Source organism: Geospiza fortis, unplaced genomic scaffold (genome assembly GCF_000277835.1).
Source record: "Geospiza fortis unplaced genomic scaffold, GeoFor_1.0 scaffold138, whole genome shotgun sequence".
Classification (NCBI taxonomy): domain Eukaryota; kingdom Metazoa; phylum Chordata; class Aves; order Passeriformes; family Thraupidae; genus Geospiza; species Geospiza fortis.
In genome coordinates, this window is record NW_005054307.1 from 5,923,067 (window position 1) to 5,936,591 (window position 13,525).

Sequence of the window (13,525 nt, forward strand, 5' to 3'; positions counted from 1 at the left end):
AATTAGGCAGTCATGTAAAAAACCCACACAATAATATCAGTGCACTTAGATTAATTATTCCTCCAGAAATCAATTCTAGTCTAGGGCCTCACTGACACATTAGCTTTACTCAAGAGTACTTCAAAATTAGCCAAGGGATTCAATGTTTTGGCACCTCTCCAGATTCTGGTCCTTACATTGCTCTGTTCTTCTGAGAGTGCATGTTAAGAATCAATTCCATCTCTTTCCAGACAGCCTGACAGTATTCCAACAAAATCCTTCCTTAAAAGGTTTCCTTGAATACAGGGTGATAATTTAATTGGCATTTGCTATAGCACCACACAACTCTTATGGGAATGCCCACTTCAAAGAAACACATTTGTAAATCCGTGCTTCAACATACCTGAAAGCAGACACTTCGGTTCAGAAGGTACAAGTGCTAGCAGGCCATGTTTCTAAAAAAAACAGATTGCTTTTTCAGGTGAGATCTGTCTTCCCTCGCCCTCATCCTTGCTGGCATCCAGAGGGAAGAAATCCAGGAAGAAAATACAGGTAGGTCACAAGTAAGCTTCTGAGTTCAGACCATGTCCTTAATCTGGATGATTAGATGATCCAGATTCTAGGCAAGACATACCATCCTCACAGCACAGTCCAGCTAAATGCTCCTACAGCACCATGCATACAGTTTGGTGAGTTATCCTGCAAGGATGAACTGCAGGTACTTCTGCCCAGCTGTCACAATATTGTATCCCATTAATCAAGGTGCACCAAAACTGTGTGGGAGCTTCCACAAAATAGTGTCTTGGATGAAGGAGTAAAAAAATTAGCTAAATAAACATATATGATGATATTTCAGTTGCAGGATTAGGAGGTTATGTTTAGATCCAATCAAGTTGAGGATGAACTAATACAAAACCTGTCAAGTTGTTCCTTTTTCCAGGAAAAGAAAAGCTGCTCCTAATGAAATCTAGTCCCACTAAACCTTACTCATTCACGTTATATTTAATTTTAAAAGTCATGCTCCAATACCTAGAAAAATAGTTTATAATTCAGACAAAATATTTAAGTATTTCTTTATATATTTCACACTCAAACATATAATTTCCTGTCCAAATGCGTAAATATTTTTTTTTAAATTGCCATAAAATTCAAATTAGCAAGAAATAAAGACACAGGAGCTATGTTCATGCCAGTAAATCACACAGTGCCAGGGAATGCTTCCAAGTACTAGTAACCGGTCATCATATTAAAATTGTATTTTACATCACTGAAACAGTCTTGGAAACAGCTTGACCCAAGTTAACTAATACTCTACTAAAGAATAGTCAGAACAGTCCAGGAGCAAAGGCTAGGAGTCAGCTTGGATGTTTCCAATGGACAATTTGGATGTGGCCACCCTGCTCAGAAAGGTACAACTCTTCAGGGTAGGAGCCCCAACCACGCTGGTGCCAGCTGGCCTCAGCACAAAGAACAGCCCAAGGCACAGCTTGCCTACTCCACAGGCACAGCCAAGGAATATAAACCAGCTAAGCAGTGATGAATGCAGCCTTATCTCACCCATGCTAAGGGGTCAGAGGACTCTGGAGTAATTTTTCATGTTCAGCACACTACTCCTGGTAGTCTTACAGGACAATTACCAGTACTTGTAGGAGTAATTTGCAGAAACCAGAAAGAAAACATATGATGGAATCTTTAGTGTAACCACAGTGGATTAAACAGGAGAAATTTACACTACTTTAGCACACAGCACCACACATTTAGTTTCTGCAGGATCCATAAATCAGGTTTTTCAAAGAAGCAGAAAGTGCACCAAGCACACATGGCTTCTGAAGCAGCCCAGCATGAAGTCCAGCTCAGCAATCAGCACTGCAGAGCACAGGGATTTTCTTTCCTTCTCTTTTTATCTCCTCAGCTCCAGCACTTGAATTCAAGGAAAAAGAAATAGACAAGGAAAGGAAGAACAAAACCACAACCCCCAGAAAACAGATAACACAACCCAACTCTCTGAAGCAGACATGGAGTGTGGTATCTTCTGGTTTGGGTCCTGTCTCATTACCCAGTAATTAGCAGCCCTGCCGCTGCCACAAAGTGGATCTGCACTATGGAATGCCTGCAAATTTTGAAGGACCCAACTGTTTCACAGGGTAAGAGCACAGGCAGGCAAAGTCAGAAGGAGCAAAAGAAAATCTGCACAGGAATGCACACTGGGAGAGGAGGATTATCACCTAGACAAGGCAGGCACAACAAAGGCAGGCTGCTCAGTGTTACTGTCAGCAGCAGCATTCCCATCGGGGCACTCTGCTGCTGGCTGGGTCCTGTGGCAGACTTCATCTGTCCCCTGCACTGCCTCAGCTCTTGCAAAGACCTGACTGTATAAACTGCACTTCCAGATGCTGTGATGGCAAACAAAACTAACAGCAGGCATGCAAATACTATTTTAGGCAATGGTGTATTTTTCAGAAAAAATTCACCTCAAGATGGGGTGAGGAATTAGCTGCGGAAGGAATAAATGATAATTCACATTGATGTTAATGAACAATCAATTATTTTTACTTTTTACCCTTTAAATGCTCCTTGCATAAGAGCTATATAAATGTAAAAATTTGTATGAAAGATTCCACTTTCAATTTAGTATGAGATAAAATTAGGCTATGAACTAAGTGGGAGTTGAGACAGAACCCTGCTTTGAATTAAAACTTTCCAGATAAGAAAGAACAAAAAACGGCAATAAATTATTCTTTATTAGAACAGAGAATAGTTAATAGTGAAAAGCCAGAGGGCTGGATATTTGCACTGCTGTTGTTGGAACATATTCTTTAATGATCTAGAAGATTAATTAGACATGGCAAAATTGGCTAACCAATTATTTAAGATGGAAAGACTTTGATCCATTTCAGCAGAATTTAAATAAACAAAAGCAGGTAAACTCATTGGCAGGTTAGAATTAAAACAATTAATAACTTTCAGGGTGGTACACATCACAATAAACCGAACAGGTTTGCACAGGCTCTGTGTGGTTCCCTAAAAAAAATTCAAGAATTGACTCAGAAAGCACCATGAGAGCATCCGCTCAGTGCCTAGCAACAGTGTGGAAAGCCATGAAAATGTTTAGTCACATTCATACAACAGGATACGGAAGGAGGACACAGAATTTAAACAGTAAAACACTGAATTTGGTTAACTTCTTTAAAAGAAACCTTTCAGAGGAAAGTAAAGATGCTAAAAGCATACAAGCAGCATATGAAGGACTGGGATTTTTGATGATTCTCTCATGCAAGATCCTTTCTCCTTATCAATCCATTAAGTCTTCCAAGAACCATGTCCTCCTTTCCTGGGACCCTGCCTCTCCCAGAGCTGTGTGAGCACAAATCTTTGTATTCAGTAACTATGATAACAGGATAAAATTTTCTCTATGAAAGAACTAGATTTTTTTCTCCTGTGAGTATGTTCAAAGAAAAAGAAATAAAATTCCCTGGAGGCATACAGCTTTTTGAGTGAGCTTTCTCTGGTGGAGACCGTAGGGTCTCCCAGAACCCTTTCAGCATGATGAACAGGGGAAGAAAGTGTGGTCACAAAGGCTAAACATCACCCAAGCAGCCTCAAAGAACAGGTCTGATACTCAACACCACAGACCACGGGGAGACTGCAAGCAAAACAACACAGGAGAAATTCCATTACAGGATGGGATTCCCACTGTCAAGCTGTCTCCTTATCCTGTCTTTTATGACCGCGGCACCACTTGCAAACTTCAAACTGATGGATTACATCCTAAATGGGGTCAAAAGAAGCACAGCACAATTAGTGGTATTAGTGTGGCACTGCCCTCTGAACCACTAATCTTAGAGCAGGGGCAACAGTCAACAATACTGAAAACAACACACATTTCAAATCCCTCCTGTATATAATCAAATTCTGAAATCCACTAATATGAGATATTAGTGAACTAAACAGTTATGTAAAATTATAAAGAAGACTTGATATTTACATCAATTGAAATAGCATTCATAGTTGTATTTGCCTGATTAGAGTCACGAGGATACTAATTCTCATCCTGAAAAGCAGAAACTGATTGCCAGCTGGGATTATGAAAGAATTCCATCTCTTGCCTTTGCCTCATAGGCTACCAGAGTACATCTGCTGGGTACTGATTATCTTTCTAGAAAACATTATAAGAAAGAATAATTTAATTTATTATCACTGTGGAAGTCAAACTGGTTGAGCCAATGATCTTTCATTAGGGTATGATGACTCTGCTGGATAATCCAATACTGCAAACAATGGATAAAATAACCGCAGATGCTTTTTACATTTGTTCTTCCTTCACCTCCTCTCAGCCTCACCTAGAGCAGTTCAAAAGGTAAAAGCCATGCCTTCATTTTCACAAATTCTTTACTATGTCAGCTACAGAGAGTCTGGATACATTTTTTCTGGTAGAAAAATTGCAAAAATCTATTCTAGGTCAACGACTTCCACTGTCAGTATCATTCAAAGGGTTCAGAAGGCTCAAAGGAGAAAAATAAATCACGAAGTATTGGTATTATGCAAGCTCTATGAAGAGGTATTGACTGCATTTATTGCAAAGAATTAAGAAGCGGCTTTAATGTCATTCTATTCATGAGCGTCCTTTCTTTGCAACTGATCTCACATACTAAACCCTGCTATAAAAACCAGCATGCACTTTGACTAGATTAAGGACAAAATGACTTCAGATACCTAATGCTGAGGGATATAAATGTGAAGTAATGCCTGTGAAAGGCACTCAAATCTCTGTGTGTACAGGACACCAGGCAGAAGAAAGGCACAGATTTTGTATGCTATGATCACAAAGATAACTATGCCTATTAAAGCAGTTCTATCAACCCCATCAAGCTGACACTATTGAACAGCAGATATGCGAGTAAGTGTGAATGTGATTCCCCCTGTGAAGGAAGGATTCGTGAAGCTGCCTTGCCTTGGATCAGGTGAGGTGTGCTTGTACACTACCTAAACACAGGCAGTCAGCTGGGACATTCTCCTCAGGAAAGGCAGGAGGGGTTTATAGAGCAGCAACCTCTTCCCCTGCTCCTGCCTCCTGCAGTGACACGGATCATTAATGCTGCTGCCATGGGAATGGTGCACTCCAAGGGCAGGAGTACGGCACTCCCTGCACTGCTCCCTGCACTGCCAGCAGCAGAATGACAGCTGGGGACAAGAAAGGCATTTTGCCCCAGCAGACCCTCCCATGTTGTCCCTAATGCTCTGGAGGAGTTCAAGTGCAGAGGTTTTCACTGTCTGCCAAAGAAGGTGATGAGGCATTCTCCATCCTAGCTCTAACACTGCAGGAAAGAGGATCTGTCAGAAACCAATTCTTCTCACCACAAAACAAGCAGTAGGCAAGGCTCTTTTGTCACATGTCAAAAGAAGAACAGTCAGGAAGTTAAAAATACCTTATTTTCTTTCATATCTAAATTCATCAATATTAGCTCTTACTTTCTTTATAAGCAAATGTTCAAACCTGTATTGAAGCCAAAACGTCAAGCATACTGAAATATGTGTCTCCAAAAAACTGCTTTCTGGAACCATTTTTCATTTTGTGCAACTAAAACCAATGTAGAGCATCAAGCCACAAAACTGTCCAGGACTTGACCAGAAGCTAAGCAGGAGTCTGTGCCACACAAGGCTTGGCTACCTTGTCAAGTCTCACTCCCAGCCTACCACAAACCAGGGAAAACATCATGCATTTCTCAGCTGGCTTCCATAAAGTGGAAAGAAGTCTTTCTGAGCATTTTTTTCTGTGAAGTTTAAAATGAAAAAAGAATGAGGAAGTTGCACCAAATTCTACCCATTTCTTTCCTCTAATTAGAAATACACATTAGTAAGATACTGCCAATCACATGGTATGCTCTTTATGTATACATGATTAATATTTTAGTATTATTTTATATTGTAACTCACACAGCATTTTAAATGCATTATTAACTGAATATTATTTTGTGCTTTTTTTGGGTCTAGTTTTGACACTAACATACTGGGTCATTTTTTCCATGAAAACTCAGTATGTTAATCTTACAAGGAAAAATGAAGAAACTCAAATATATCTTTGACAAATGAGACCTGTCAGAAGCCAATGATCCCAGTGCACAGTACACTTGACAATGTGAACTCAACTTTTTTTCAGCTTCCTATTTTGTGACAAGGGTCTAGATTGCAACCAGTCTCACCGTAATTTGTTTCCTGAGAGAAGACTGCAGGGGCTCTGTGTGAAAATCACTTTGTCATTTTTCCTTCCTCCATTATTTTCCCATGGAAGCAAGTATTCTATTCCATAACTTATGCAGCAATAATTACACAAATTAAGCTGATTCTAAATGTATACAATAGGTATGTTTTATGTGAGTGCTTTCTTTTTTCCTTTTTCCTTTTGAACTAGAACATCAAATACAGAATATACATAACATTTGCTCTGTGTACCGAAACACAGGAACACATTATTCTCTGTCATAAGGATTTTATGTTTGAAGGTCCCAATTGTAGAAAACCTATTAAAGTATATACTCATTTTCATAGTTTAGTCAGTAGGAACACTCACAGCATGTGTGAGTCTTTGCAGAAATAGTAATGGTGTAACTTCAAATGTAAATGTTACACAAAAATATACTCGCCTATAATTACACTACAGTTGAAAATATTCTCTTTCTTCCTAAATAACCTCTCTCAAATAAAAGATTGATCAACCACCCCCAAGATTCTGTGCAGAATCCACATCCCAGCATTATTCCTCAATGCCATGCAGGATCAGCTATGGAATTATAGTGGAAGTGTGCATTCCAACATATAGCACCACCATCTGAGGGCGTCTGCATATATTACCACCCATAGTTTAGTCATGGTTCAAAGGAAGTCAGCTCTAAACTCATTAATTAAAGAATTCAGTTGTACTCCCTAGAGAGAACTGAAAGGTGACTTCAGAATGGCTGCTACTTTTACAATATGTCCAAGATATTTTTGGATTTATTTTGTAGAGTTGAATCTTTACTGAAATTAACAAGCTATTGAAAAACTATGTGACTGCACAGGGTCTTAAATGGCAAACCAGTTCAATTCTAGGGAAACAAAGCTCTTATTAATGACATTTCATAGTTTTGCACTCACAACCACACAAGTTCAGAAGCGTACTTGCAGTATATATTACATTTTCGAGTCTGTTCATTAATTTATGGACTTTTACAGGGACATCTTTCAATGAACCTCTCTGTATAGGTGCAGAGAGAAACCCACAGGTGATGCTGGGAGCTCAGTTAATTAATACTGGTTACTTTCCTCAATTTGGCAGCTGTTATCACTACTGCATCCAATACTCTCCTCTCCTCTGTGCTGAGGTGGCATCTGAGGGACCAGAGCGCTCATCTCCTCCTGCTCCAACCCTGGAGCATGAACATGGTCAGTGTCCACATGGGTGGAGCAAGGAAGTGATCACTGGCAGCAGTTTCCATCTGACCAACACCCATGACCTTCATCATCCCAACTAATGGAAACAGCTTGAAGCCCATGAACATCTAGATCAGTGATCAAGAGCATAGTCATAATCTGTATGCAATTTCAGCTTGTCTTAGTGGTAATATTTTTAAAATCTAAGCCAAAACAAAACTGTAACACTGTATTTGATCCCTCTCTCGGGATCAAAGGAGACATCAAAGGAGAGAAGACATAGAGGCCAAAAGCCTCTGATTGTATCTAGGCAAACTGAAAGGCCTGTGAAAGAAGCCAAGTAATCTTAAGTATTAATTTAAATTTCTTTTTTCCCTCTAAAATACTCACCGGACTTTCTCTTTGGTGTTTCTAAGAACAGTTGCAGCAAAATTTTGTGTAACACCAACCAGACTGATGCCATCAACTTCCACAATTTGGTCATTCACTTGGATCCTTTCAGGAAAAAAACACAAATGCATAAATAATTGTATGAATTCTTGCAAATTTTCAGCAAAACTTAGCATAGAGAGATCTTTATAGTTTGACCTTAAACAAAAGCTCAGTCATACAACGACTGAGGTAAATATGAAAAACACATCATTTCTTGCACACAGACATCTCATAAATCCAACTTCAAAGTTACCATTACAGTTAATATCATCAATTAATTATCCAGTCTCTTTCCTCGTATAGAAATACAGCAACACAACCTCTTGAATTTGTCATATGAATTAAATTAAATGAGATACTTGAACATCTCTTATATCATTCTTTCCTAAGCCAATCTTGAAAAACAGCATAAGACATAGCTCTGGCATTTCATGCTAATGGAAAAAAAATGTAGTATTTAACTAAAACAACCTGCTCATCTGTGGAGAAAAGAACTTAAGTATCAGACCCAATTCTGACATACTATCTTAAGATATTTCATCTAACTTGTTCCAAAAAAATGAATTCCCAGTGTAAGTGTGATCTTGCTGCACACAATCATAAAACCTTGGACTGCTGTAATGAGGACTCTCTTTTTGAAACCAAAAACCTATTTACAGCTGATACACTGTTTAATGCAGAAAAAGTTAAGACAGAATGAAAGCCATGTTGCTTTTATCTAAAGCAAGCACTGCTACAAAATCCCTACAGCAGGCACTGGACTCCTCTGGATTATGAATCCCTGGAAGATGACTGCTACACTGTTCTTTAGAAATGCACGATCTCTTAGGAGTTTCAAAAAAAAAAACCAAACAAACACATCCAGAACTAGTCAAAGGGAGCAATTTTCAAGTAGTTACATGGATTCTATTGATCCAAATAACAGAGTTTACAAAGCAACCAAGAAACAGCTCTGAAAAAATCCTATTTAAATTATATGAAAATATCTAAATTAATGTATTTAACATCTTAGGATATATTAGTGATATGATTTCTTTTCAAAAACAGAGGCTTCAACAGAATGTTGAAGCATTTGGACTTCGAGCACTAATTTCTCTGTCAAGCCTGAGGAAATGCTTTGCAGTTTTACATGTGTTCAAACAGCATCTTTGTTCTTTGGATTCCAGTGATGAGTAAGAAATACAGTATTTATTCTTTGGCAGCCTCACACTACAGAATGTCACTGTGTTCTAGGCAGGATCTCCCTTGAAAAAGGCAGCCTATAAAGTCCTATTTTGAAAATCATATTTGGCATTTTAAGCTCAGAATTTTATTTTGATTTTCACTAAAACATTTGAGAAACACAGCACTCACATACATATTTATCTAATTTTGACCTTTTTTTTTTAACTTCCAACTCTTATTTTTATGGCCATTGTTCTCCAAAACTCCTTTACACATCTATTTTAATTATATAGGAGCATATATGCATATCAACCTACAAAGGGGGAGGACTTCCCGCGAGAGCCCACTCCAACAGGAGCTCCAGGCCTCCTCTGTCTGTCAAATCTAATTTCAAACACAAATGAAGAATTAGGCTCAGATTGTCAAAGTCTGAATTATAGAAATTGTATTGCTTTTAGCATTAATAACATTGGTGATTCTTCTGGCAATTATTTTCTAATGTTCATGACTTTAAACTCTGCCTCCAGATAACAATGAAGTAACAACTACAGAAGCAAACCGACTAAAATTGAAAAAAATTATTTGCACAATTGCTCTGTATGATGAACTGAAAAATTTGATCTGTGCAGAGATATCTTCTAGAGTTCAAGTTAAGAACTATGTAATGTTTCAAAACTGTTGCTCCCAACGCTATCAAAACACTTTATAAAGTTAATGACTCATCACCACAATAATCTGAAAGAAGCAGCTATTGATTGATTGATCCAGGAAAATATTTCATTTTTCATATTCTAATTTTTCATATTCAGTCTAATGACTGATTTCCTATCTTTCATACTACTAATAACCTCTCCTAATACTTATCAACATGCTTGCCTTTGGATTCATCTTGAAGCACCCTCCTTGGGCAAACACTGGCACACAAAACTATTAAATATGTCAGCTAAATGCTACCTGTTTGTCTACAGCAGCATGAATCAATCCAGTGGTGTTAAATCACTGAGAAACCCATTTGCACAGATTTTGTACTTCCATGGGAGACAAGTACTTTACATCATAATTTGATAGGTCTTTCAATAAAAAATAGAACAACTATCCTACAGATACAGTAACATTTTAAATTGTAGCTTCAGAAGAACCTGGTTGAAGATTGCTATGCAATTATTCAGAATATCTGATGCAACTATTGAAGTAGTTTTATTTTCTGGTTGGAGACTTTGTTTTGCTATCAGTGTTAATGATTAAGTAGGCTTTTCATAAAGTTGAAGTTAACAGGACCCTTTACAGTTGATGCACTTTATTATGCAGAATGGTCTGGTCCTGACTGAGAGGATTATATATCCCATTCCCAAGTGAATGATCAGTCAGGCTCTCTAAGAGAAAATCAGAGTCCTATTTCTCAGCTGACTGAACATTCTGCCAATGGAAAACCAACACAAATATTAGAATGGTCAAAGAATGATATTATTTTTTCTCAGCTGACAAGTTCCTTTCAGATGCCATCTAGGGAAATGAAAGAACAGACTTGTGATGGAACATTAACTTCTGCAGCCCACTCAAACATGTGAATAATGAGATGAAAAGAAATTACAGATCATGACAGAGCAGCAGTGAGTGACTGATTTTCAACCAGAGAATTTTACAAAGAATACCAGTCGTGAGCTTAATGCCTTCTAGCTGAGGTCAAGCATACCCTTCAGAAAAACATCCACTTAAATTTAAAGTAATGGATACAGTCATGACATCTTGAGGTGTCAGCTTCATTTCCCTTCATAATTTTTAAGCCTATGATAAATCAGTACTTGGCCTTCAACTTGATATCTTATTGCCAAGATCTGTAAAGATACCTCCAAGCCAAATCTAGAAGACAACATAGTTCAGTAGTTTCCAAGCAACATTACTAAACTTTCCAACCCCCTGCCTCCTAGAGTCTTTTGCTTAAATTTTTGTGGGGTTTCCACAGCAGAACAATTTTTTGCCTGACTGAAAAGTTAGAGGTGATCAACAAGGAACATGTTACTGCAATGTATTTTTTAGAAGACATCATCAACATCTTAAAAGTTTATTCCCACTCTTATTTATAAACAATACTTTCATATTGTTTGTGACTAATATAACAACACATTAATGGTTAAAATCAGAAAAGGAGAATGCAGATAAGTTGATTTAATTGCTTACATATCAGAGAAATATTATTTTATTGGCATGAAAATTTACAAAGTTAAGCACTGGGACAAAATGAAAAATTGTACGGGTTGGAAGATTTTTAAGAATCCTTTTCATTATTAAATGATTACATAGTAAAGTTTTTTCCTATCTCCTAATGAGAAGATGTTGACTTGGTTTTGGTAGGTATTCGTATAATACACAGATTGGCAGGTGTTGTATAATACACAGATAACTGTGCCCCATATGATATAAAACATTTTATGTTGAAAAGGAATTCTTTAGCCTGGACATACCAAATAAGCAATTCTAGAAGCAAGCAGGTTCTGTATGAGCACATAGGACTACACACAGCAATTCACTTCTTTAGTGGGCAAGGTTTATGGTACAGCTTCCTATTCCAATTAATTAATATACTTTCAGTGCTCTAGGTGTGAAAACTGAGCTCCAGAATAGAAGACTATCCAAAATAAGAAATATAAAGTAACAGACTTTAGTAAAGTGCTAGTAAACAGTGTTAGTAAAGTTGAAAGGACTGTATTTAGTAAAAGTTTAAATATTCAGAAACACTAATTTCCTTAATCAGAGAATAATCAATGTTGTAAAAGATCTTCCAAGACAATCCAGTTTAGCCATCAACTAAGCAGCTCAATCACTCCTAAACCACAGCCCAAGTGCCACATCCAGATGCCTCTTCAATACTTCCAGAGACAGTGACTCCACCACCTTTCTGGGCAGCTTATTCCAAAGCCTTTTTCATTGAAAAAAAGCTCTAATATTTAATCTGAACCTCACCTGACACAACTTAAGGCTATTTCCTCTCACCCTTTCACTTGAGACATGTCAGAAGAGACTGACCCCCACCTGGTTACAACCTCCTTTCCAGTGGTTGTGGAGAGTGATAAGGTCACCCCCCCAAGCCTCCTTTTCTCCATGTTAAACACCCCCAGCTCCCTCAGATGCTCCTTGTAAGACGTGTGCTCCCGACCCTTCACCAGCTTTGTTCCCCTTCTCTGGTCACACTCCAGCACCTCAGTGTCTTCCTTGCAGTGACAGGCCCAGAGCTGTACGCAGCACTCAAGGTGCCCTCACCAGTGCCAAGTACAGGGGCACAGTCACCGCCTGGGTGCTGCTGGATACATTACTGCTGGTCCAGGCCAGGATGCCTTTGGCTTTCCTGGCCACCTGGGCACATCCTGGCTGATATCCAGCTGCCTGTCAACCAGCACCCCAAGCCCTTTTCTGCTGAGCAGCCCTCAAGCTGCTCCTCCCACAGCCTGCAGCCCTGCCTGGGGCCGCTGTGACCCCAGTGCAGGACCTGGACCTTTGCCTTAGTGAATCTCATGCAGCTGTCCTCAGCCCATAGATCCAGCCTGTCAAGATCTCTTTGTAAGGACATCATATGCAGAGAGACCAAATTATCCAATGTTGAACTGAATTATTTTTTTAGTATTGCCTATCTAAAGCTGGCTTGAAGCCAACAGAACAGGTGGGAGCTCAACACCTTAAGAATCAAAACCACCTTCAAAAGTGACACAGAGTTTAGAATCAGCAGCCTTACTCATCCTACAGCATCTGGGTTCTCAGTAGTCACAAACACTTATCTTTGGCAAATTTGTTCTTCTTTAAAAGTTTAAACTCATGGTACCAGTTTAGTGTCTTCTCATAACCACATCAGTTACTTGGACCTTACCAATGAAGTTGATGAACTTTAGAGCTTGGATTACCATGACATATGTTAAGCAAACAGCTATTCCCTATGAAAATAATAATTTATAGTAACTATTGCTGATAAAATCTCCAAATACAAAATCTAGTTTACCTGCCATCTCTTTCTGCTGTCCCACCCTCTGTTACTGTTTTGACAAATATTCCCAGTTTTTCAAGGCCTGCATCAGCTCCAACTCCCATTCCAATAATGCTTATGCCAAGTCCATCTTCATCTGTGAAAGAGGCAAGAGAAAGCAGAAAATTCTTACATTTATCTGTACATTATTTGATAAGTAAGCATTCATGCTTTGGTTCCTCTTGGCTTTCTGTGTCAATAACACTAATATAATTTTGATTCCTTTTTAAAAAACTATTTAACTACCATTTTAATTACACACAAAAATATCATCTGCAGCCCTATGTGGAGCTTAGAACAACAGACAAGATTTTTACTCCTCCAGTGAAGATATCACATCAAACACCGTGTAAAATCATGTTAATGGAGTGTCACTAAACAATTCTCTTAAGAAGATAAAAACTGCCTGTCTGAACAATTCCTGAAATCCAAAAAGCCAAGGTGACTACAACCAACTCATGGAAATTCAAGATAGACTCTGTAGGCATGTGTAAACTTCCTCAAACTTGTAGGTCAGTGTCACAGGAAGTG

General features: G+C 38.4%; 1 protein-coding gene across 4 annotated transcripts in view; it reads right to left on the reverse strand.

The window, feature by feature from the left end:
- Window positions 1-13,525, reverse strand: part of PPP1R9A (protein phosphatase 1 regulatory subunit 9A) — a 129,000-nt gene that overhangs the window by 49,337 nt on the left and 66,138 nt on the right. For all 4 annotated transcript variants that reach the window (XM_005418571.2, XM_005418570.3, XM_014312126.2 and 1 more), the window contains exons 3-4: window positions 12,971-13,091; window positions 7,777-7,881 (exon numbers count right to left, since the gene is read on the reverse strand). In XM_005418571.2, the coding sequence (XP_005418628.1) occupies window positions 7,777-7,881; window positions 12,971-13,091 (226 nt within the window). The remainder of the gene's footprint in view (window positions 1-7,776; window positions 7,882-12,970; window positions 13,092-13,525) is intronic.